General features: G+C 37.9%; 1 protein-coding gene across 5 annotated transcripts in view; it reads right to left on the bottom strand.

Annotated features, from left to right (window-relative positions):
* Positions 1-24,627, bottom strand: part of CLCN3 (chloride voltage-gated channel 3) — a 95,122-nt gene extending 70,495 nt beyond the window's left edge. For 2 of the 5 annotated variants that reach the window (XM_063076599.1, XM_063076593.1), the window contains exons 1-2: positions 24,134-24,627; positions 6,163-6,338 (exon numbers count right to left, since the gene is read on the bottom strand). In XM_063076599.1, the coding sequence (XP_062932669.1) occupies positions 6,163-6,322 (160 nt within the window). In that variant the 5' untranslated portion in view covers positions 6,323-6,338; positions 24,134-24,627. Of the gene's footprint in view, positions 1-6,162; positions 6,339-24,133 lie in introns of those variants that run through there. The other 3 variants (XM_063076594.1, XM_063076596.1, XM_063076597.1) reach the window with 3 other exon arrangements.
* Positions 24,628-27,859: the final 3,232 nt, after the last annotated feature.

Below are 27,859 nucleotides of genomic sequence, written 5' to 3'. Positions count from 1 at the left end.
ACAAAGCAACAAAATGGTGCCCCGTGTGAGGACGTTCTCCATGGATCGGAGACTGACCTGCCAAGCACTGGAGAGAAATAGGACGTCCGATTCATCCCAGCAAGGAAGTTCCTAATAAGGGAAACACACCCCAGTAAGGGAATCACAGGTGGCTTTCGATTAGCAACTGCATGCCTGCGGCAGGTCAAAGTTAGGTCTTTTCAACCCCAGAGATATTTTTTCATTTTATTTTTAAAATATGGATAATTCGTTAACGAAAGGGGAGACAACATGCATTACAACTCCAATGTCTCCTTAAAGCAGCAGGCTGTAAGTAACTGAATAGCAGCTTGTAAAACTGTTAGTGGATATTAAACAACCATGTCCTTGATATCTAAAGGAAGAGAGCCTTACATAAGAATTTGGGAACAAATTGGTCACTGGTTAATTATACAATGGGTCTTGTTAAGGCTTCCCACCTAACAACTAGGAGTCTATGTCAAGTCGCTCTGAGACATATCCAAGACCTTAACAAAAACTAAGACATGTTTATGTCACCAAAAAAGGATAAAACTTAATCTTTGCCAGTGACTGAGAGAGCTTTAAATTGGACAATTTAAAGTAAAAGAAGTTAATGTTCCTTTACAGTGCTGGTAACATTTGAGCATGTTTTTCTTTCCTATCCGCACAATGCTTCTCTCCTCTCTTAAAAGCAGTGGTTCTTTTCTTAACTGCATGTGCTACTCTTTTTCTCTGAAGACTGAAGTTTTCTGAAGAAAAGCAACCATGGCGCCAAACAGACCCCTTTTGGGTCTACTGCTCTTCTAAAAACCTCAAGAGTCAAGTGGTTTCATCTCTGGTGGCTCAGCTCTTGAGCTCAGTAACCCATTTGAGAAACAAAAACTAGACTAAGATCTACCTGTTTAACTACATGGTCTCAAATTTTCTGATATCCACCTGGTTATCTTAAACAGACTTCTAAATTCTCTTCTAGTCTCATCTATGTATTTCTTCACAAAATACTATGATAGAATTCTATGCTATCTTCTTAAAGGAAGAAAATATTCTCTGCATCTTCTTGAAAAGGCTTGCATACTTTGCTTTACAATGTAATTCTGTTATCTTGCTTTCTTTAAGGCAAGGTGAAGCCTCACCAATAAGTCCTTTTGGAAATAACACAATCTAAACCTGACTGTCCTTTTTACTAGTGAGCTTTTTTTACATCTGGACAAAACCTATAAGATCCTTGTTTGTTCTTGTTGTTTATGTCTGCATATATGCATGTGTAAGCTGTATGTTATGTCTATATGTTCATGTCTGTTTGTGTAACCGTTTTATGTACAAGGTACCAAATTGGCTTATAATTAACGTGCACTCATTAAATAAATAAGTATACTTTTCAAGTTCACGTGACTTAAATCTCCTAAAGTTTTGATAAATATATTTTCAAAATTTGATTCAGACCTTTTACCTAAATTTGTCTCTAGGTCATTATGCCTCCTTGTTATCTCAGCTCTGCCTCCTGGCCATGTTGGGAGAAACAGTATCTTTTAGACATAGATAGTGAATACTGCCCTCTGCCTCTCTGGATTCCACTTGGCTCTAAATGCCACGTGGAAACCTGGGACCTGAAATGGCTAGTGAAAAGAAACCTATGCCAAATATCTCACAGGCCCTAGTTAGCATTAACTGATAAGGGTATAGATCTAATATACCAAGTTTTTGGCTGGGAAACCATAAACATGTATTTGGTAAATTTAGCTAAAACTAAAACTGGGCTTTGTGTAATTTGCTCTGATAAATGGATGCCTATTTACTAACCTGAATGTATAAAAATGTTCTTATCAACACACATTGTTGCCTGAGTTTACTAATCAAACAGGACTACATTTGTCTTTGCTAGAGGCTTTTAAGTTATAAACCCTGTCAAAACCTAAAAAACTAAATACAAAAAAACCTCTTTTTATATATAATTTTTAGATAAATTAGGCCAATTTAACATTGATAAAAAGAAGTATGTAAAAAGGAGGTGATTTAAAGGAGGCTGTGGATGTGGGGATATGGTTATGGCGGGAGGGGATAAAGAGAAAGAAAAATAATTTTTATGTAAGAAAGCATCTGGTACAGTGTATTTTTGTCCTAGAGTAAAACGACTGGCTATTTAGAAAGTAGGAAGTATAGGACAAAAACAGAATGAGTAAGTCTTGATAATGGTTTATGTAGATAAGTTTGTTAAAAAGGTTTCTACAGTAAAAAAATTAACTGGATTTAAAAACAAATTATGTGTGAGTTTTTCTAAAAATTAATGTTAAAAGTATTCTAATACAGGGTTAGAATTTGCTCTCCTGTGATGGAACAACCAGATTTTCTAAAAAAACACTTGACTGCTCTTAATACAAAATTGTATAAGGTTTTCTTTGTCCCTTAGATAACTGGTTTAAAAAACTTATTTCGTGATAAGTTCTTGTGCTCTCTGCCTTTAAAACCCTTTGTCACTTTGGTTTTACTTTTTGTAGTAATTTGTGATTTTATTCAACTAAGTATTTTAAGGCTTTTTGTTATTTAACACAGCTTTCCAACACTAAATTCTGAAACTTTAAAATAACTTTGAGAAATTCCAAGGGCCCTGGAGTTTCTCAAAGGATATATAAAAGATGTATCAAAACTAATTGGCTTACTTAATAAATTAGACTATATGAGAAAGCATTGTCAGTTCTGAAGGTGTTATGGATATGTGTTCCAAAATCTTGTAAGGTCCTTAAATATCTGTGTCTTAATATAAATGCTACCAGTCATAATCTTGGTTTAATTATAATTTTAAAATGTTATGTCTTCAAATGTTTCATGAAAAAACTCTGATAGGTACAGTTTCCTGACAAACTTTGAATTCATAGCTTTAAAATAAAGTTCCAAAATTCTAATGAAGAAACTGGTGGGTTTGTAAAATTGTTCACAAAGGTCAAAACAACAAAAGTTAATTAGTAAATTAATTAAAAGGTATTATGGGTTTTTACAATTTCCTTATTTTAAAACACTGCTGGTTCTGCTAATGTTTTCCAAACGTAAGAAAACTCTCTCTCTCAAGTTATCTATGACTAACAACAGTTTGGTAAAATGTCATTTAAAACAAAAGTAAAAGCATTTGTTTTCTCCCTATTTGATCCCCCCAAATTTAATAACTTTAAGTATCCTTATAATTATTATGGCAATGTGGCTATTTTTATAAGTTCAATAAAAATTAACTGTCTCTCTCTTATAAAAGGATATAATTTATAACTTTGGATATAAGACAGCATGTCTCATTTCCATGTTGCTGACCCTTTTTTATGTTGCCATAAATTTGGCCCAAACGGCTGCTTCATCCTGCTGTTCATCTTTCCCCCCTGACGTGGGACAAAACACAACCTGAGAAACAGTCTTCCCAGCAATGTGGGACAGATCACTAAAAAAAAGTGAGCCAAGATGCTTCTTTCAATCACCACCTGGGAAAGAGCCTTCCCAACACCAAGAGATTTATGCAGCAAAAAGTAAGACCTTTTCAATCTAGATATTGATCATCAATGCTTTTATGAGGAATGCCTTGATCATACAGGGGGAAATAATGTCTTCTCTACAAAAGCAGTTCTCTAAATTTTCCTGGCCTTAAAGAGGGTGTTTGTAACCTGGATGAGACATCCTGTTGTTAAACAAAAGACTTGTAATTGATCAAAAATTTTACAAAAGACTAGATGCTTTGAAAGCAATAATGTCCTGGACAGGTGAACTAATAATAACAAACTCTCTGGACTAAGAATCAACTACTACAGGGAGCAAAATCCCTTTCCTAGAGTTTTAACAATTGGTAATTACACCCAATTCACAGCACCTGGAGTGAGGCCTCTACAGCGCCCTGAGAGACGATGACATCATCAGTCCTCACCTGAAGTAAATTAAAAGGACTTGCCATGCTAAATGATACTAACTTTGCTTTAACAAAATACTTTCTTGTCTTAACTGTGCCAACCTGATCTATAGCTTTTTCTTTTTCTTTTAAAGAAATAAAACGGGGGAGATGTGGAATATACTATAAAGCATATGTACCTCACAGGGCCCGGTTTTCCAAAGTCTTGCGGTTTCAAATATTGTCAACCAAATGGTGCCAATTGTTGCTTTGCCCCCCACAGATTTGTCACCCCATTTCCCCCTTCTGAGCAGTGAGAGGCCCCGAAGTGGTTAACTTCCCTGGGAACCCTCAAGCAAGAGGCAACCCTTCCTTGAGAAATTAACGCCGACTTGGGGTTCTCCTCCTGCATTTATTTTCCAGACCAGGAAGTTACAGGAAGAGAACACAGGTGGGGTTATAGTTTAACAATATAGGTTGGTAACTTTCAGTGAAACAAGCCAGATGACATTCCAGTAGACAATTAAGTGATCTTATCAATACAAGCTTGATCTTAGCAAACATTCCTTCTTAAGCAATTTCTCAGTATCTTTACATAACAATCAGTAACTAGTCTGTCCTTGAACCAGCAACCTTTCTGTGCCACAAATCTTTATCTTACACCGGAGACTTATAGCCTGAGGAAAATTTCCCGTCCTCCACAAGGGCAATATTTGAAACTGCAAGACTTTGGAAAACCGGCCCTGTGAAGTACATGTGCTTTTTAGCATAATCCACATTAAACAGAACACAAAGAGCAGGAAGAATAAAGTAAAAGATTAACTGGATTTCATTAGAATTGATATCCTTCATCAAAAGATTCCATCAAGAGAGTGAAAAAACATATCATAGAGTGAGAGAAGGCATTTGCAATACATGTATCTGACAAAAGGCTCATAATCCGAATGCATAATGAACTCCTAAAAACAGGATTGAATGGGCAGTTCAAAAAAGGCAATCTAAAAAGCCAATAAATATTCAAAAAGGCATTTAACTCATACGTCATCAGGAAAACCAAAATAAAAGACTAGTGTGTACACACAAGAATAGCCAAAATTTTAAAAACTCATGATTTCAAATATTGGTGAAGATGTGGGGCAACTAGAATTCACACAATGCTGGTAGAAATCTATACACTACAACCACTCTGTAAGTATCTGACAGTATCAGATAATGCTGAGATATACATACTGTATGAGTTAAGCATTCTATTCTGAGGTATAAATCACAAAGAAGTGTATACATAATGTGCACTAAAACACATATACATAAGAATTCATAGCAGTACTATTAGTAATAGCCAAAATCTGGGAAGAAAAAAACTCAAAATATCTATCAAGAATTGGATAACTAAATTGCAGTATTTTTTTTTTTTTTTTTTTGTCTTTTTGTGACCGGCCGCACCGTGCTCAGCCAGTGAGCGCACCGGCCATCCCTATGTAGGATCCGAACCCGCGGCGGGAGCACTGCTGCGCTCCCAGCGCTGCACTCTCCGAGTGCACCACGGGGTCGGCCCAATTGCAGTATATTTTCACAATGAGATAATACATGGCAATGGAAATAAATTAACTACTGCTGTATACAACAACATAGATGATCTCAAAGCATAAGTAAAAGAAGCCAAACATAAAAGAGTATATATGGTATGATTCCATTTATATAACGTTTAACTACCTGTAAAACTAATCTGAAAAGAAATTGAAATAATAGTTATCTTCAAAACTGAAGACTAAACAAGGAAGGATTCTTGGAATACTGGTAATGTTTTATTTCATGATTGAGAGACAAATTTGAGTGTGCTCACATTGTAGAAATTCATCAGTTTCCACTGATGAATTCATGATTGTATACCTCTCTGTATTACATTGTATTTAAATTTAAAAGTTTAGCCAAATGTGGGGTTTTCTTCTGGGGTGATGAAAATACTCTAGAACTAGATAGAAATAGTAGCAGCACAACACTGTGAGTGTGCTAAATGCCATTCAATTGTAGAATTTAAAATGGTTACATTTATTTTATGTAAATTTCACCTCAATTAAAAAAAAAAGTTAGGGCTGGTCCATGGCTCACTTGGGAGAGCATGGTGCTCTCAACATCAAGTCAAGGGTTAAGATCCCCTTACTGGTCATCTTTTTAGAAAAAAAATTTTTTTTCTAAAGTTATACAAAAATAACTTTAACAAAAATTCAACCTCATAAAACAATGCATATATTTATTAGTAGATATTCAGGAAGACAAATATTGAGTTGTGATGCTGAACTTACCAACTGCTGTGTCACCATCTAACAAATTGTCATCTTCAGAAGTTTGAAAGTCCATAATAACACCCGCTCCATCTAAAAGTTCCTCATCACTACTTGCACTTGTTATACTGTTGTAGCTGTTTCTATAATAGCCTCTATGAAACAGCTGCTCAGACTCCATTTAGCTGTCTGATTATCTGGGGGAGAAAAGGGAAAAATCGTTTTAACATTTTACCAACATATTATAAAAATCACCTGGTTTAACATCCCAAAAGGAAACTCATGATCTCGGTATTTAAAAAAATGTCTAAGTCCATTCACTGTAACAATAGCTACCTCTATTATGCTAAGTATTTTAGGGTGATTTAATAATTTTATTCTCATTATTCTTCACTAAGTAAAAGAGAAGAATTTCTTCATTGTGTAAAATAATCTCGTTTTTTCAAGATGGCGGTGGCTGCAGCGGTTGGCGCGGAGCAGCTGAGGTGGAAAAGGCAGCCACTGGGCCTCAGGCAGCCGGGAAACTTGTGGACCTTCCTCTTGCCATCTCTTCAGGGAGGACCGCTGCTGGTGGCTGGTCGTGGGGGGTGACCACCACTTTGCCCTCGGCAGGAGAGGCTGCCTCATTTACAGGCAACAGCTTTGAAGTGTGGAGCAGGAAAAGAACTGTTTCTTAGCTGCAAAAGCAAGTCTCTAAACAGGGAACACGGCGCCAGGGCTGCTGCGGATGCAGACAGGATCCCGGAGGCCGGGGCCGTGCTGAAGGCGGCCAGCTGCCCTATTCAGGATTCGAGGTTTCAGGCCGGCATTAAAGAAGATTCCTGGGAGCGCCCGAGCCACACCGCGACTGAACAGCCTGAGGCGGCAGCGGCCGAGAACAGGGAAAGCAGCAAACCAGAGGCAGAGAGTGAGCACCCGACCTGGCACAACCCAGTGAGTGACCCCTGGACCAGCCCTGTTTGGGGGGCTTTCCGGAGCCTGCGGGCCGGCCTCCCCTCCCACTCCCTCCGCGGTTCTCTGGTGGGTTGGTGGCGTGGGGCATCCCCGGCCAGTGTCAGGAGGGCAAGGAAGTACGGGCGGGCCGACTGTCACTCCACCACACCCTGGACTCCGGCCCCCGGTAAACTTCCTGTTACTGGGAGGCAGATACCATCTCTGCAGCCACCAGTTTGGAAAAAAGGCTAACCAATTTCTGGTTGGGAATAGTGTGGTAGGAGAGTTCCCAGGTCCGCTTGAACCTGCCGGAGAGCTGGCTGCAGGCGGGCGCTAGACGCAGTTTATACCGGGGGGGTACAAAGGTGAACAAGTCCCGAGAAAGATCTACACAGTGCTACAAAGGCACCCAGAGTGACCGGTCATCTGTGCCTACCAGAAACCTGGTAGACTTCCTGGGCGAGGCGGTGCCGAGCAGGGTCTGGAAGGCCCAGCTGATAGACGAGGGTTGCAGAACACATGCCCAAGCCCAGCACAGCGCGCACAGAGTGGGGAGACGTGCGGCCAGGGAGGCGGAGACTCGACAGAAACTACACACCCTGTGGGGTCGCCACTGCACAATCCAACGGCCTGGGCCAGAGCACAGGAACAGGGAGAAGTCCTGCACAGGAAGTGAAAGCTCAACAGCGATCACACACCCTGTGGTACGTGATCCACCAGCCCAGAAGAGTCCAAGCTGACCAGAAAGGTGGCTCCCCGGAGAGGCCCAAGACCCGAGGCAACCACACACACAAGGCACTAGAGGCCAACTAGGCAGTCACAGAGGTAGCCATACGAAATTGGCAACCACAGCAACATCCTAGTTAGTCATTAGTCTCAAACTGGTGGACTGTGAAACCCCCTGCCACAATGAATAAACATCAAAAAAAAGATACCAGAAATACAAAAAATCAAGAAAGTACACCATCAAAAGTTAATAAATCTCAAACTCTAGATCCTATAGAACAAGAAGCCCTTGAAATGACTGACAAGGAATTTCGAGTGATAATTCTAAGGAAACTGAATGAGATACAAGAAAACACAGCTAGACATCACGATGAAATGAGGAAAAGTATACAGGATCTGAAAGAGGAAATGTACAAAGAAATCAATGTCCTGAAAATAAATGTAGCAGAACTTGCTGAAGTGAAGAAGTTATTCGGTGAAATAAAAAACACAACGGAGAGTTTAACCAGCAGGCTTGTTGAAGTTGAAGAGAGAACCTCTGAACTTGAAGATGGGCTGTTTGAAATAACACAAGCAGACAAAAAGAAAGAAAAAAGAATGAAGGACATGGAAGAAAATCTGAGAGAGATATCAGACAACCTTAAGCGATCAAATATCTGAGTCATGGGTATTCCAGAAGGGGAGGAAAATGGAGATTCCATTGAAAACATATTCAACAAAATAGTGGCAGAAAACTTCCCAGGTATAGGAAAAATCACAGATCTTCAGATCCAGGAAGCTCAATGATCTCCAAACGTATTCAACCCAAAAAGACCTTCTCCAAGACATGTCATAGTCAAACTGGCAAAACTCAGAGACAAAGAGAGAATCTTAAAAGCTGCAAGAGAGAAGCGTCAAATCACCTATAAGGGAGCCCCAATCAGGCTAACATCAGACTTTTCATCACAAACCCTAAAAGCTAGAAAGGAATGGGATGATATTTTCAAAATACTAAAAGACAAAGATTGCCAGCCAAGAATACTCTACCCTGCAAGGCTATCCTTCCGAAATGAAGGGCAAATAGTATATTTCTCAGACAAACAAAAACTGCGGGAGTTCACTACCACACGACCACCCTTACAAGAAATCCTCAAGGGAGTATTGGGTTTGGTTCCTGAAAAATAACTACCACTGCCATAAAAACCCAAGAAAAATCAATACCCACTAGTATAATAAAAATGGCATTCATGAAGAGAAAACAAACAAACAAAAACACTATCTACAACCTAAGGAACCAACAAACACAGAAACCAAACAGTAAATCAGAAAGCAAGGAACAAAAGACACCTAAGACAACCAAACAACCAATAAAATGCTAGGAATAAATCAACACCTTTCAATAACAACTCTTAATGTAAAAGGCTTAAATTCCCCAATCAAAAGACACAGACTGGCTGACTGGATCAAAAAGGAGGACCCAACTATATGCTGCCTACAAGAGACCCACCTCACCCATAAAGATTCACACAGACTAAGAGGGAAAGGATGGAAAAAGATTTACCATGCGAACAGAAAAGAAAAACGAGCTGGAGTAGCTATTCTTATATCTGACAAAATCGACTTTAAACTAAAAACCATAAAAAGAGACAATGAGGGACACTACTTAATGATAAAAGGACTGATCCATCAAGAAGACATAACAATCATAAATATGTACGCACCCAATGTTGGAGCAGCCAGATTTATAAAACAAACTCTATTAGACCTAAAGAAGGAAATAGACACTAATACCATAATAGCAGGGGACCTGAACACACCACTGTCAATATTAGACAGATCATCTAGGCAAAGAATCAGTAGAGAAACACACGATCTAAACAAGACTCTAGACCAATTGGAATTGGCAGATATCTACAGAACATTCCACCCAACAACTTCAGAATATTCATTCTTCTCATCAGCACATGGATCATTCTCCAGGATAGATCACATATTAGGTCACAAATCAAGTCTCAATAAATTCAAAAAAATTGGAATTATCCCATGTATCTTCTCAGACCACAATGGATTAAAACTAGAAATTAATAACAAACGAAACTCTGGAAACTATACAAACACATGGAAATTAAACAGCATTCTACTTAATGACATATGGGTCCAAGAAGAAATCAAGCAGGAAATCAAAAAATTTATTGAAACCAATGAAAACAATGATACATCATACCAAAACCTGTGGGATACTGCAAAAGCAGTATTGAGGGGGAAATTTATTGCATTAAACACTCACCTGAGAAGAATGGAAAGATGGCAAGTGAACAACCTAACACTTCACCTTAAAGAACTAGAAAAACAAGAACAATCCAAACCTAAAGTTAGCAGACGGAAAGAAATCATTAAGATCAGAGCAGAACTGAATGAAATTGAAAACCAAAAAACAATTCAAAAGATCAACGAATCAAAAAGTTGGTTTTTTGAAAAGATAAATAAAATTGACAAACCATTAGCATGGCTAACAAAAAAAAGAAGAGAGAAGACTCAAATAACAAAAATTAGAAATGAAAAAGGCGATATTACAACTGATTCATCTGAAATACAAGGAATCATTTGAGACTACTATAAACAACTGTACGCCAAAAAATTTGAAAATCTGGAGAAAATGGATAAATTTCTGGACACACACAAGCTCCCAAAACTGAACCATGAAGACGTAGAAAATTTGAACAGACCAATAACAATAAAGGAGATTGAAGCTGTTATCAGAAGGCTCCCAACAAAGAAAAGCCCAGGACCAGATGGATTCACAGCAGAATTTTACCAAACATTCAAAGAGGAATTGACACCGATTCTTTACAAACTATTCCAAAAGATTGAAACAGATGCAAATCTCCCAAACTCATTCTATGAAGCAAACATCATCCTGATACCAAAACCAGGTAAAGATACAACTAAAAAAGAAAACTATAGGCCGATATCCTTGATGAATATAGATGCAAAAATCCTCACTAAATTACTAGCAAACAGAATACAGCAACACATACGAAAAATTATTCATCACGATCAAGTGGGATTCATCCCAGAGATGCAAGGTTGGTTCAACATACACAAATCAATAAATGTGATACACCATATTAATAAACTCAAACACAAGGACCATATGATCATATCTATAGATGCTGAAAAAGCATTTGATAAAGTTCAGCACTCATTCATGACAAAGACCCTCTATAAGTTAGGTATAGAGGGAAAGTATCTCAACATAATTAAAGCCATATATGCCAAACCCACTGCCAATATCATTCTGAATGGGCAAAAGCTGAAAGCTTTTTCTTTAAGAACAGGAACTAGACAAGGATGCCCACTCTCAGCACTCCTATTCAACATAGTGTTGGAAGTACTAGCCAGAGCAATCAGAGAAGAGAAGGAAATAAAGGGCATCCAGATTGGAAAAGATGAAGTCAAACTGTCCTTGTTTGCAGATGACATGATCCTATATATCGAACAGCCCAAAACCTCTACAAAAAAACTGTTGGAATTGATAAATGATTTCAGCACAGTAGCAGGATACAAAATCAACACACAAAAATCAGTAGCATTTCTTTTCTCCAATAGTGAACATGCAGAACGAGAAATCAAGAAAGCCTGCCCATTTACAATAGCCACCAAAAAAATAAAATACTTAGGAATTGAGTTAACCAAGGAGGTGAAAAATCTCTATAATGAGAACTACAAACCACTGCTGAGAGAAATGAGAGAGGATACAAGAAGATGGAAAGATATCCCATGCTCTTGGATTGGAAGAATCAACATAGTGAAAATGTCCATACTACCCAAAGTGATATACAAATTCAATGCAATCCCCATCAAAATTCCAAAGACATTTTTCTCAGAAATGGAAAAAACTATCCAGTCATTTATATGGAACAATAAAAGACCACGCATAGCCAAAGCAATGCTGAGCAAAAAAAATAAAGCTGGAGGCATAACACTACCTGACTTTAAGCTATACTACAAAGCTATAATAACCAAAACAGTATGGTACTGGCATAAAAACAGACACACTGACCAATGGAATAGAATAGAGAATCCAGAAATCAACCCACACACTTACTGCCATCTGATCTTTGACAAAGGCACCAAGCCTATTCACTGGGGAAGGGACTGCCTCTTCAGCAAATGGTGCTGGGATAACTGGATATCGATATGCAGGAGAATGAAACTAGATCCATACCTCTCACCGTATACTAAAATCAACTCAAAATGGATTAAGGATTTAAATATACACCCTGAAACAATAAAACTTCTTAAAGAAAACATAGGAGAAACACTTCAGGAAATAGGACTGGACACAGACTTCATGAATACGACCCCAAAAGCACGGGCAACCAAAGGAAAAATAAACAAATGGGATTATATCAAACTAAAAAGCTTCTGCACAGCAAGAGAAACAATTAACAGAGTTAAAAGACAACCAACAGAGTGGGAGAAAATATTTGCAAAATATACATCTGACAAAGGATTAATATCCAGAATATATAAGGAACTCAAACAACTTTACAAGAAGAAAACAAGCAACCCAATTAAAAAATGGGCAAAAGAGCTAAGTAGGCATTTCTCTAAGGAAGATAAACAAATGGCCAACAGACATATGAAAAAATGCTCAACATCACTCAGCATCCGCGAAATGCAAATCAAAACCACACTGAGATACCATCTAACCCCAGTTAGGATGGCTAAACTCCAAAAGACTCAGAACGATAAATGCTGGCGAGGTTGCAGAGAAAAAGGAACTCTCAGACATTGTTGGTGGGACTGCAAAATGGTGCAGCCTCTATGGAAAATGGTATGGAGGTTCCTCAAACAATTGCAGATAGATCTACCATACGACACAGCTATGCCACTGTTGGGAATATACCCAGAGGAATGGAAATCATCAAGTCGAAGGTATACCTGCTGCCCAATGTTCATCGCAGCACTCTTTACAATAGCCAAGAGTTGGAACCAGCCCAAATGTCCATCATCAGATGAGTGGATACGGAAAATGTGGTACATCTACACAATGGAATACTACTCAGCTATAAAAACGAATGAAATACTGCCATTTGCAACAACATGGATGGACCTCGAGAGAATTATATTAAGTGAAACAAGTCAGGCACAGAAAGAGAAATACCACATGTTCTCACTTATTGGTGGGAGCTAAAAATTAATATATAAATTCACACACACACACACACACACACACACACACACACACACACACACACACACACACACACACACACACACACACACACACAAAACCGGGGGGTGGGGGAAGATATAACAACCACAATTATTTGAAGTTGATACGACAAGCAAACAGAAAGGACATTGTTGGGGGGGAGGGGGGGAGGGAGAAGGGAGGGAGGTTTTGGTGATGGGGAGCAATAATCAGCTACAATGTATATCGACAAAATAAAATTTAAAAAAATAAATAAATAAAAATAAAAAATAAAATATATAAAAAATATGCTGTTTATGCAAATGTAAAAAAAATAAATAAATAAAAATAAAACAATCTCTAAGATCAATTTTTAAGTTAAAAAAATGTAAAGTATACAGAATCGTTTATAGTATGCTATAATATATGTGGGCCCCCCACACACACACACACAGAAAGTGGGTAAGAGGAAGAAATATAATGCATAATTGCTTGCACATGTATTGACCATCTCTGGAGGGATTTCCAAGAAAGAAGACCATAGGGAAGGGAATAAGACCAGGTTTGAAAGGGAGACTGCCCCTTTTCACATTTTACCAAGTACAAGTACTACCTAATTTTAAAAATGAATGCTGTAATTTAAAATTTTTTTAAATATTAATTTCATTTTCCTTTCATCATTTTAAAATTTAATATTTGAGCCCATGGTCAAACATTAGACGTGGAGAAATCTGACAACAGGTAATAATTTCCATCTTTTCAAAGCAAGTAAAACCAAATAAGCATATGTTTTCACTGTTATTACTCTTTATATTCTAAAAACGTTACTGCTAAATAGTTTGATATTTTGGCAGCTGGCCACTATGGGGATCCGAACCCTTAACTTGGTGTTATCTGCACTACACTCTAACCAAGTGAGCTAACTGGCCAGCCCTGATTTTTCTTAATATATCTACGTACTTGCTGAACATCAACATAAGAGTTCAACGTAAGTGTGGTGACACATCAGTAATAATCTTGAAATGAACATGAGTAGAACTTGAAAGATACAGTCATAAAAGCAGTCAAACCAGTAAGCCTTGTAAAACAAGACTTACTAGATATGTCTTAGTAAGTACATACAGAAAATGAAAGACAAGGAATGAAAGTAAGCATACTCCAATTCTAGTGCTGAATTCTAGTAGTGAATTGTAGTACTGAAGACTTGCAATATTTTAGGACAATCTCTTGTCTTCAGTAAATTTTCCTTCTGCACATGGGAAAATAACCTCAAAGAGCTTTAATAATAATAATAATAAAGTGTTTATAGAGCTTTTATAGTTATTTTAGAAAAATAAAATATTATTAGGGCCGAGCCCGTGGCGCACTTGGTAGAGTGCTGCGCTGGGAGCGCGGCAACGCTCCCGCCGCGGGTTCGGATCCTATATAGGACTGACCAGTGCACTCACTGGCTGAGTGCCGGTCACGAAAAAACGACAAAAAAAAAAAAAAAAAAAGAAAAAGAAAATATTACTAACTGCCTTTTTAACAGATTCATTACACAAATTTCCTAAAAACCACTTTGGAGAAAGTGAAGTTTTGACAGCTCCTTGAGAGCATGCCTCTGTTCTCAGCACCTTAGCAAAATGACTGGTACAGCATATATGGACAATAAATGTCAAACTGCTTATTCAATCAATGAGGGCAAAAAGAGGAATGAATTCAGTTTTTAATAAACAAATCCTCTCTGTAACAGTATTAAACTGGCCTTGGGAGAATAAACAAAAACTAACACATAAATTACAAAGGAAAACTTAAATATTTACTGCTTTGCAACTTTATGAATGTTTTGTAGTTACTTCTACCAAAGATGGCCTATTACAATATACTGAGATTTGTTAGAATATATTAATTAAAGACATATTCTTATATTTACATTAAATGTTAAATTAGAAAGGTATGAAAATAACTGTTCATGCTAAGAATTTTGCAGTTCCATAGAGGCAATCAAATTAAATATTGTGGCTCATGAGTAAATAACCAAAAGACCTTTTAAAAAATAAACATTAAGGGCTGGCTGGTTAGCTCAGCTGGTTAGAGCATGGTAATGACAACAACAAGGTCCAAGATTCAATCCCTGCACCAGCCAGCTGCCAAAATATAAAATTAAAAAATAAACATTAATAGTTGAAGAATCACTTTAATTTTGGTACATTAAAGCCTGTATGTTAAGATGTTGCAAAGCATACATTCTATTCTTCACTTCTTTACATGATGATCAGAGTAGATGGGCTTAATAAATGTGATAACATATTTCAATGAACATTAGCTAGAAGCTACATAGCATTGAGAAATCTCTCAAATAATTAAACTTTTCTGTGTACTGGGACCTCAATTAGTGAGTTCCAATATATCTCCTCCATTTCATCCCTAAGAGTCCCTCAAAAACTGTGTAACTAGAAACTTAGATCTTTAAAATTGTTTAAAAAAATTAATTTCATAACTCCTCTGAGACATCCAGACTCCAGACCTTTCTTTATAAAAAGAGTACAGAACCCCACTCCAAATAAACTAATTAAACTCAGGCCTGCATGGGTTATTATTTCTACAAACTTGATAGCTAAAAAAACAACAAAAAGCTATTCCTCTTATTTACCTAGAAACCTATTGAGCTTTACTGTCAGATGTAACAACCACTAGCCACATATGGCTATTCAGCTCTTGAAAAATGTCTAGTCCAAAGTGAGATGTGGTCTAAATGTAAAATACTTACCATATTTCTAAGACTTTATATGAAAAAAGAATGTAAAATATTTCATTAATAATTTTATATTGATTACATGTTGAAATAATGTTTTAGATATATTGGGTTGAATAAAATATGTTATTAAAATGAATCTCACCACTTTCCTTTTACCTTTTTAAGGAAACTACTAAAAAATTTGAAATTACGTATGTGGCTTGCATATGCAGCACAAATATTTTTATTGAACAGCACTGCTATAAAATATTCAAATTTCTATGGCAGCATAAAGGAATCAACACAAGAAAATCTGAATACCAGTTTTAAATCTTTTTAGGTTCTAAAACCAATTCCCAGGCTTGTCCACGAAAAGCTATCTAAACCGTAACAGAGCAGCTGATATTTTGCATATTTTTTTTAAAAGTCCCCTTTTCTGTTTTAACTATCAAAAAATACATTTAAAACCATTTCGAAACATTTTAATAGCTACGCAGTAGCTTGCAAACATACATCTTGTAGAGTTACAAAGATTAGAGATAACCTATGAAAATCTCCAGGGACTAAAGCCTGGTTTACTGCAATAAATTCCTAAATGATCAATGTACAATCACCTTGCTGCCCTCTAATTTGATTGCCACACTGCAGTCAGCATGGTCTCTTCAAAAAGCAAGTCTGATAAGTAATCTCTCCTCACCACCTTAGGAGACAAACTCCTTACCATAGCAGACAAGAGTCCTATGCAGCCTGGCCTCTACCTAGTTCCCCAGCTTCATTTTACAGGGTGTATTTCCTGCAGTACTCTACACTCACTGATCTTTCAATCTCTTAGTACTACCAGGCTCCTTCCTACCTCCTGCCCCAGAACTTTTGTTGCTCCTTCTGCCTGGGCCATACACCCTTTCTTCTTCTAATTAACTCTCCTACTCATTCTTCAGATCTCAGATCGAATATCCCTTTATTTATTTATTTATTTATTTTAATTTTATTTTGTCGATATACATTGTGGCTGATTATTGCTCCCCATCACCAAAACCTTCCTCCCTTCTCCCTCCCCCCCTCCCCCCAACAATGCCCTTTCTGTTTGCTTGTCTATCAACTTCAAGTAATTGTGGTTGTTATATCTTCTTCTCCCTTTATTTATTTAGCAAACTCTTTAACAGAGCTTACTATATGCTAAATACTCTCCTAAGCACTTTACAAATTCATTCATTTAATATTTATATTAAATTTAATCACAACCCTAAAGTTTAGGTGCTATTATTATGCTTATTTAACAGATGAGGAAACTGTGGCACAAAGAGTTTAAATAACTTGTCCAAAGTCATGCAGCTAGTGAAGAAAGCCTCCCTGACCTACTTATTACCTGGGTCAAATCATCCCTGACTAGGTCATATTTTCTTATTAGTTCTTACAGATTCTCTTTATAGCAATTACCACAGTTGTAATATTACACTTATTTATATGATTATTTAATTCACGTCTGTCTTCCCTTCTAGAATGTATCATCAGGTCTCGCACTGTGTCAATTTTTGCTCAACAATGCATATTCAATAGTTAGCAGAATATCTAACACATACTAGGTGTTGATTTATTATTTTTTTTAAGTAGCTGGCAACTCATCTATATACAAGGAAAACCATTAAGAGTTTTAAAAAGAGAAACCACATGATCAGACATTAATTTTAGCAAGTCAACAGTAGCAGCAGTGTGGGAGATAGATAAGAAGGGCAAGAGACTGCAGGACTAAAGATAGAAAAGTTAGATGAGAGGGGACCCTTGAACAATTCTAAACATGAGTTAGTGTGCGTATAATTAAACCAAGATATAGCAACACAGAGGAGTAGAGAAAGTTTTGAGAAATAGTTAAGAGAACTTAGTAACTAATAAAATGTGGGGAATGGTAAAGAAGAAGAAATTTAAGATATCCACTAAGTTTCTGACTTGATTAACTGATTGAAAACAGTTGGCAGAAACAAATTTCAGTCTCCTACAATTCACAGGATTCAAGATCAGAGAGATTTTTCCAACTTTAGGGTTACACATCCAGGCTTTAGTTTCTATTCAAGGTCAGACTACAATGAAAGGCATGCTTACCTTCATTACACCAATCTATCCCCCAAACTGCAAGTACTAAGCAGCACATAAACAGAATTTGGGGAGTGGGAATGGAGCAGAAATAGGAAGTCCTGTGGCTAAGTGACCCACAGCCCTGAGGTAAGCACATGAATTTTTCATGGTTCCCAACACGGTTTTGTCTCTCCAAAGAATCAAACTGGGTAGGGTCGCAGACAATGGCTAAGTCCCAAGAGTGCGTCAGTCACTTATTTGTTTGGCTAGTAGCTAAACAGAAAAGCAGGCACAATCCGGGTGAAAGAAGAAACGAAAATCCTCAAAGTCAGCAACCTCTAGTTGCAACAAACATCTCAAAAACAATGATGGCAGGGAAGTGCAACCGTGACTGGTCTAGTCATTTGTATGTAAGGAGCATTGTCATGTAAGTATTTCAAGAACTGTTTGGGGTAAGTATTGGTCACAGATTAAAATGCAATGATGGGGGCCGGCCCATGGCTCACTCAGTAGAGTGCGGTGCTGATAACACCAAGGCCCCGGGTTCGGATCCCATATATGGATGGCCGGTTCGCTCACTGGCTGAGTGTGGTGCTGACAACACCAAGTCAAGGGTTAAGATCCCCTTACCGGTCATCTTTTAAAAAAAAATAAATAAATAAAATGCAATGATGAATTTCAACATAAACACTGATTCATTTACTAATGTTTACAGCATAACTACCAATGTACCAGAAATTGTAACAAATAAAAACACAATTTTTATTATATTAATGCCATCGTATTTATATAGTACTTACAGCTTTCAGTAAACTTCAACTTAAATTATATACTGTTCTTAAGAGAGATGTAATATTTTCCTATAAATTAGTATATATCTGTATAATAAAAGGAGTACATGACAGATGTCAAAGAAGACACAAAAATTGTTATGAGCTCAGAGAAAAGACCACATCCCATTGTGATTGATGATGAAAAGCCTTCTCTAGAATAGACCTCTTGAGTTGGACCTTAAAAGGTAAGTAAAGGGCTGGCCTATGGCTCACTTGGGAGAGTGTGGTGCTGGTAACACCAAGGCCACAGGTTCGGATCCCCGTATAGGGATGGCCGGTTAGCTCACTTTGGAGAGTGTGGTGCTGATATCGAGTCAAGGGTTAAGATCCCCTTACTGGTCATCTTTAAAAAAAAAAAAACGGTAAGTACTATTTTTATGGGGCAGAGATGGGAGAAGAGGTTATGCAAAGCAAGATTAATGGCATGAGTCAAGTTATGGAGCTGAGAAGGTAACAAAATATTTGTAGGTGAGTGAGTATGTGGACAAAATCCTAGTCCAGTAAAAGGTTTCATGGTCAGTAAGTTTGGACAATACAACATATTCCTGTCTAGAATTATAATGGCTAACAGTATAAGAAAGGTTCTTGAGAAAATCTGTGGTAAACATTAACATCATAAACAAAATTTATTAAAAGTTTTCAAATTTATTTTACCAGAAAATGACTCTCCACCCCATGAAACACCTGTTAAAATTCTATGGTACTAGTTAGTACTCCTTAGAACACATTTTGGGAAATGCTGGCATAGTGTACAAGGCACTGAGGCTTATGTAGAGATGGAGTGAGAAAGCTAGAAAAAGAAATCAGAGCCTAACCCTGAAAAAACTTCAAAGCCAGATTAAAGGATGGTGGGGAAGATTGAACAAAGGAACAATACAAACAAAGCTGGGTTCTGAGAAGAGTAAAATGACATTCGTGTAAGGAATGTACCAGCAAGAGGAGACTGAAGGCAGGGACACTGCTTAAAAAGTTTTGGAACAGTTCCAACAATAAATAACAAACGGTCTAAAGCCACAATGAAAACAGAAAAGAACATGTACTGCATTCAGAGGTCACAAAGAAGATCAATAAACCTGGATATATGGGGAACTAGGGAAAGATAAGCATCAATGACTCTAAAGTTTGTGTTTCTTCCTCTATTTTTAACGAAGACTAGTGTCTTTCTAGATATTGGAAAGTCAATAAAAGGTAGTTGGAGAAGAATGCAGAGGGAAAAAATAGGTGAACATGTTGCATATGTGATGATCCCAGGATATCTGGATAAAAATATTTATCTAGCAGGCAGTTGGATCCATTAGATACCCACTGGGAATATGTGCCATATTCTTTTTTCCATCTGATTGCATACTGAGGGAAAGACCTTTTCTTTTCTCCTTTTTCTAACCAAGTAATTACAAAGCAAAATGGGAAAGTAGTTAAATTAAAATTAGGCAGAGCTATTTACTAATTAAAACTAATTAAATATATACAGAACAATCACACTTTTATTTCAAAGTCAGTGGAAAAAGGAAATTAGATATAAAGTATACACATTTTGAATATTCTAAATATTTTAATTAATTTGATATGTATCAAACTGATGAGACACTATAAACATTAAGTATTCTGTTATACAAACAAAAAATGTAAAAACTATATTCTATGTAGAGATGTGTCTAAGCAAATTACTAAACTTCACCTACTTCCATGAACCATATGAAGTATCACAATAAAAGTCACATACACAAACTCGTTTTATCAAAAAAAAAAAAAAAAAAAAGCAAGATCAGACAGAGGAAAGGGTAGAAGTATTTGTTAATTGGATCCATAGGGATATTGAGACAAAGAATTTATTCTGTTACAAACTGTCATTACATAAAAGATATTACAACAATAATAAATATGATTTGTCCCAAAATACTTGATATTTTACCCTTATTGTTCATTCAGTTAGCTGCATGTCTCGATTCTTGTGCCTTTTATTCTTTTCTTCAAAAAAGTAATAAGTGAATTACCTGGTAAAAGAAATAACTCTATAGAAAATTTCTTAACCTTACAAAATCTTTTAGCACTACTCAAAAGTTAAATGCTATTATTTGCAATAGCCAAGATATAGAAACAACCTAAATGTCCATCAACAGATGAATGGATAAAGAAAATGTGGTGGGCTGGCCAGTTATTTCAGTTGCCTTATAACACCAAGGTCACATATCAGCCAGCTGCCAAAAAAAAAAAGAAAAAAAAAAGAAGGAAAAGAAAATGTGGTATACTACATATAATGGAATACTCCATAGCCTTGAAAAAAAAGAGCTGGCTAGTTAGCTTACTTGGTTAGAGCACGATGCTGATAACATCAAGGTCAAGGGTTCAGATCCCCTTACTGACCAGCCACCAAAAAGCATTTGCAACATGGATAAAACTGGAGGACATTATGCTAAGTGAAAAAAAGCTAGGAAGAGAAAACCACATGCTGCATGATCTCACATGTGTAACCTAAAAAACTGAAACATATAGAAAGAGAGAGTAGAATGGCAGTTACCAGAGGTTTGGGGTGGAGGACAGTAATGGGGAAAGGGGAGAGATTAGTCAAAAGGTACAAAGTTCCGGTTACACAGGAGGAGTAAGTTTTAGAGATCTATTGCACAGCATGGTGACCATAGTTAATAATAATGTAGTGTATACCTCAAAATTGCTAAAAGAGTAGATTTTAAATGTTCTCACCACAAATAAATGACAAGTAGGTTAGGTGATGGATCACAATATGTTTTGATAAATGTATACGAAATAAATATGTATAAATATATACAAAATAAATAAATGTATGCATTTAACAAATATTTACATACCTAATGAGCTATGTGCTCCATAAATATATATAATTATTACTTGTCAATTAGAAATGAATAAACAACAAAAACAAATTCCCAGGGGAGAAAAAAAAAGTTAAATGCTAGACGATTTTATTTTATTTGATTTTTTTTTTTTTTAAAGATGACCAGTAAGGGGATCTTAACCCTTGACTTGGTGTTGTCAGCATCACGTTCTCCCAAGTAAGCCACAGACCAGCCCTGAATGCTAGATGATTTTAAAAGGGAAAAGGAAAAAAACACACACAAATACAAGGCTCAGGCTACAACAAGGAAGAAAGATAATACAATAATCCACTAAAAAGATACTGTGGAAGACAGTGACTTTGAAAACTAAATAGTTTTCATAATTTTAAAAGACAGAAATTGTTCAACGGGCCGGCCCGTGGCTCACTTGGGAGAGTGCGGTGCTGATAACACCAAGGCCACGGGTTCGGATCCCTATATAGAGATGGCCGGTTAGCTCACTTCGGAGAGCGTGGTGCTGACAACACCAAGTCAAGGGTTAAGATCCCCTTACTGGTCATCTTTAAAAAAAAAAAAAAGAAAGAAAGAAATTGTTCAACTACACCTCACAGAAATGGCAAAAATATATTTATTTAATTTGGTTCCAGTCAAAGCTACAGATCAAATCTCTCTATATTTCAGCAATGCAAGTGGAAAAGTGGGGTTCATCCTCCATTTTATATTTAACTAAAGAACATTTAAGAATCAGAATTATGATTCATTAATCATAGCTACAATACTTCTGTACAGATGTGAACGTGCATATAAAAAACAAAAAAGTTTATTAAGAGTAGTAGGATTATGAGTGTTTTTCTTTTAAAAACACTATTCTGTAATTTTACATTACTTTTATAATTAAAAAATAAATGAACCTATGATGTCATGTCTCTTGTTCTTTTTCTCTAGCATTTTGACTAGTCTAAACTGCAGTATAGTGCAGCCACTGAGAGCAAGAGCTCTGAAAACAAACTGTCAGGTTTCAGTCTTTGTTTTGACCCGTACTACTGTGGGACCTTGGGCAAGTTAATTAAATCCTCTGTGCCTCAGTTTCCACATCTGTAAAATGGAAACAGTAATGGTACCTACTCCATGAGGTTGGTGTGAAAATTGAAATAATCCACAAAAAACATTTTTAATCACAGAATGCACTCAATAAATATTAACACTTATTATATCATATTATACATTATCATATTATACATTTCAGATCCCTGCTGATAAGTTTGACTACAAGCTAAGCTGGAAGTTCTACAAAGTGGTGACAGTGGCCAAACCTACAGGATACTGCTTTGATATATGACCCACCACAGAGATCAAATCTGGCTTCCTGAGCAGTCTGAAAATTATTACCAACATGTCACAACAGGAAATGGAAACGGTGTAACCAACATGACTTGGAAGATAGCCAATTCACTAACCGTAAACCCACAACTTCAACAAATCTGTTCCCCTGAACTATGTATATCTAAAACCAGATTAAATATTTACACTCCTAATGAGCTATGTATGATTGGTAACACATGCTAAAGCACAATTTCCAAGTAAAAACGTAGATGCTACACATTCACCTTGACCTCTTGAACAAAATAATTTGATTTGTCATTCAAGCAAAGAATCAGTCTTGGGTAGTGCAAAGAGAAGGGGGGAGTGTAAAGGGTGGGAGCACTATGCAATCTGTCATGGATTCTGCCAAGAATGGCTGTCCCTATTAACTAGGGATCATATAAGCATATTCTATTTTAGAAAATATCTGTAGGTCATACACGTGGTTTTTAAGCCATACTGTCTAACAAGAAAACAATCAGCAGCAGTAGCAGCACCTGGATGAAAGTCAACAATCTATACATAAGCGTTTTAACTCCCATATGTACTCTTGAAATAAATACTATTTTGTCGTGACTCATAAAGGCATGGAGAATTGACTGACAGTTAAATTATTTCCATACCCACCTCATCATGAAATAATCTTCTAAATTAACTCTTTATAGAAGTGACAGGAAAAGCATTTCAAGAAAGATTCAACCATCAATTGTAGAAGCCATAATGATGCTGCAGTAACTGATTTGCATGGCTCAAAAAAGTTTACGTCTGTAGAACTGAACTTTTGAAATTACATATATAAAAAAAGATACGGTCACTGTTGATTCAATTCTCAGACAAGAAGTTTTTCCAAAGGAAACACAAATCTCAGTCTCTAATATGCATAGTTTATGTAATTATCTTCTATGTGCTCCAGTTTTAAAATGCTATTCAAATAAAGCACACCACATGCAAAATTAATTTCTGAGATTCTAAGGTAGTTTCTGGTCCAACAAGTTTAAGATCAAAACGCAAATATTATATATACACTAAAAATGTTTTTATATACACAGATAAATCTAAAGACAGAGAAACTGAATATTACTTTTAAATTTAGAGAACGTTAAACCCACTCTCCAAGTTCAAAATTAATCTTTTCCTGGAACCTGTTTCCTTCCTATTCAAAGGTCCTTCTACGGTTCCTGAAGGAAATGAGTGAAATTTGAAAGAACGTTCGAGGGTATATACGTAATCAAGATGGATTTAACATTAGGTAGGCATATCTGTCATAACAGAAACCAAGAGGCGAGCCCTGGCTTCACAGTTGACCCCAAATCCGTGAACATGACAGCTGACGAACCTTCGCTCATTGGCAACTCACCTCGCAGCTCAGAGGCATAGCAAACTCGGTGGCTGTTTTTTGCGCTGCCTTTGGATTCTGCATCTGTTTCGAACCTATAATCTAGCTATCCTGGGAGCTTCACCTGAGGAAGGCTTGACACACAACGAAAACTATCGCGGTTTAAAAGATACCTGATGTTTTCTACTGAAGAGGTTACGGAAATTTTGCCAGGTGGGACATTTTGTCCTCCTTCAAACACAGGAGCAGCATTAAGTTAAATCTTCTTGCTTTGGAGGGCCCCAGAGTCAACCTTCTACCCAAAATTAAAAATAAGAATCTCCAATCTCACTTCCCTCTCAAAGAACTAAAACAGAATCCATGCTCCAACTCGGTAGTAAAGTGGATGGTTTTTCAACCCACCACACCCTCCTGCCTCCTTCTCCAGCCCGATTCCAGGCCGCGAGCGAACTAGGACTCTGTGAAAGTGGCTGTCGGTTCCGCACAGGACGGAAGGGGAAGGGAAGCTGCAGGAGTCAGGAGCCCGACAGGTACGTCTGCAGCGTCGACGCGTGACGTCACCGCGTTGACGTGAACGGCCGTTCAGCGTCCCGCCGCCCCAACACCTCCTCCTCTGGCTCTTCTCGGAGCCGCGTCGGCGCCCATTGGGCGGTGTGGGAACGATGGGCGGGCTGGGACTGGGTCTCCAGGAGGAGGAGCGGGGCGAGCTGGCAGGCACTGAGGGCCGCGCTGGCTTGGAAGCCCTTCTCTGGCGATTAGCTCACGTGACTCATGCGTTCCTGTTTGCCCCGCCGGTGACCTCGCGAAAGGACCGGAGGCGGCCGCCTTTGGGAGGTCATTTTTGGAAGGCGGACGGCGGGCACCAGTGTCATCGCGAAGCTCGCTGGAATTCCATTCCGGCGAGCGACCACAGCCTCTGGGAGCAGCGAGTGCAACACCTGCAAGCATTGGCCTCGAAAGTGAAAAGCAGAAGCAACCGTGGACGAACGCTAGTTCCTTATACTTAGATCAAGAGAAATGAGGCCAGCAGCAAATGCCCCCTGTGCTTATAGGGCGCGCTCGGGCAGGCAATGCCACAGTGTAATCTCGCCTTATATGTCGTCGCCGGTTATGTGCCTAACAGACGTACAAAGAAAACTGATATCCCCAATTTAGCCACTACACATTTCCAAAATAATGTTTGGAAATGAGGTATTTTGGAGAAAATATATAACCTGCGGTTTCTACACGTTCCGAATTGAGTTTATTTCCGTTTAGGAAACATTTATTGAGCTCCTAGCGTGTCACAGAATTTAACCTGATCTGCGTGCTATATTCTAACGAGGGGGCGGGGAGATGCAAGGCAAGAATGCCTGGCCACAGCTGTAGTTTGCCTGGTGAGCAAATGCAAGTGTTGCACTTCTTGGGCAGGGCATGTGGGAGCAGTTTGAGTGTCACCACAGGGTGGCAGAGCTAAGACCCGTGAACACTGAGTGTCTCGTGTTATTTAGTATGCTATGAATATATAGTGATTAATGAATATTAAGTGCCTCTTGTATATTTAGTACCTCATGAATATTAGGTATGTCTTGGTCTTTCCAGCCTTTTCTATGTGTATTCACATGTATATGCTCTACTGACTTTATCTTTCTCACAAGTAACTTATCTGTGCTTGGCACATTAGTTTTGTCCATCCTATTTACTACTTTTCTTCTAGGGCAGAATTTAATATTCTCAAGCGAAATACAGTCCTGGGCTTCAAAGCTGGTATAGTGCCCATGGTGATGATGGGAGTGCTCACAGTGGGGTCAAGCTTCTTATGATCCCTTTTACTATTTTTATCAAGGTATATCCAGTTCTTTTACCTGCCCTACTTCGAGAAGTGAGCTGCCACCGGGACGGCTGGGCGCCCGCGACCCAGCATCGACTCCGAGCGGCTCCAGCGGCCTCCTCATACCCGCGCCCCGACCCGTGTCCTCGTCTCAAGGGACAAGGCCCTCCAGGACCCTCGAAACCCCAGCCCCATCGGGAGTTTGCTCAGAAAGTTTGGGGCACGCAGGCCTGGGCCTGAGAAAGTCGTCCATCTGTGCTCTGTGCCTTAATTTATTCTCGGGCATTGAGGCTGCTGGGTTGGTGGTGTTTTGTACTTATAAAAGAGTAGTTAATTCAAAAAAAAAAAAAAAAGGTATAATTTATTGAATTTGGTAATATCTGAGCACATTTTCTTTTACATGGGACACTTTTGGGCAGGTGTCTTAGAAACTTTTCTTTTTAGAAAATGTGGAAAAGCAAGCAAAAACTTTTCTAAACTAAGTGGAATTCTTCACAAGAGATTTTCAGACCTTACATGTTTTCTTCTCTCACTGCAGATATGTAGCCTGATTTTGGAAAAAGGCACAAAGATTTTGAGAATAGTAGACAGAAGTCACAGTCTGTCAATCTTATCTGCTTTCTATGAAGATGAGCAAATCTTTTTATGGTAGTGTGTTAGTTCCTTTTGGAGAATTATCCCAAGGATTTCTTTTGACTGGGCAAGAACAAGTCTACTAACGTATATTTGGCATTTTGTAATATTTATATTATACACTACCTTATTTCTTTCTTAGAACTTGTTTATTTTGGGCCGGCCTGTGGCTCACTCGGGAGAGTGTGATGCTGATAACACCAAGGCCACGGGTTCGGATCCCTATATAGGGATGGCCGGTTGGCTCACTTGGGAGAGCATGGTGCTGACAACACCAAGTCAAGGGTTAAGATCCTCTTACTGGTCATCTTTAAAAAAAAAAAAAAAAAGAACTTGTTTATTTTAACATTCATGGTTTCTGGCATACATAACCATTGCACCACAGGTTCTCCATCTTGATTTTGCATCAGAACCATCTAGGGAGCTTCAAAAAAAAAAGAAAACCTTGCTTAGGCTCCACTCCTAGAAATTCTGTTTTAATTGCTCTAAGATTGGGCCTGAGCGTCCCTATATTTGATTCTTCCAAACTGATGCACAGGGCTCAGTCAGAAATACTGCATTAGATATGAGGCTATATATATTTTTTTTTTTTTTTTTTTTTTTTTTAAAGATGACTTGGTGTTATCAGCACCACGCTCACCCAGTGAGCTAACTGGCCATCCCTATATGGGATTCAAACCCGTGGCCTTGGTGTTATCAGCACCGCACTCTCCCGAGTGAGCCATGGGCCGGCCCCGAGGCAATATATTTTTTAAATGTGCTGATAGTTTGGTAATAAAACGATAGATTGCATCTGGGGAAGAACTTACTCTGTAATTCCCCTGCTATTTTTGTCAGAGAACTGGTGGTGGTACACCTCCTATTTAACAAACTTGGGTGGAAAGAAACACAGGGTAAGGACCACAGCCGGATCCCTGGAACGTTTCAAGTGCTGTAGTGTGAATACTTGCAGCTTGATCTCATTCATTCTCAGCAAGTGTTACAGAAGGCATCCTGATTGATTACCAGATCCCTTACTTTAGTGGGGGTAATTAAGAAGTTTCCTAGGACTGAGATAATTCCCAGTAAGGAGTTTTTAGAGACCCAACTGTGAGATTTACCAAAACAAAGAGGATTGATAGTCTTCTTGATCCCCACACTCTAAACAGCTACTCCTAGAACCTTAAGAGGAGTTTGTATTAGAATCCTGTTGCTGTTGTAACAAATCCCCACAAATTAAATGGCTTGAAACAATATAAATTTATTATCTCAGAGCTTTGTAGGATAAAAGTCTGACTTGGGTCTTACTGGTTAAAATCAAGGTG

Source organism: Cynocephalus volans, chromosome 13 (genome assembly GCF_027409185.1).
Source record: "Cynocephalus volans isolate mCynVol1 chromosome 13, mCynVol1.pri, whole genome shotgun sequence".
Lineage (NCBI taxonomy): Eukaryota > Metazoa > Chordata > Mammalia > Dermoptera > Cynocephalidae > Cynocephalus > Cynocephalus volans.
This window is presented reverse-complemented; position numbering and strand designations above follow the sequence as displayed.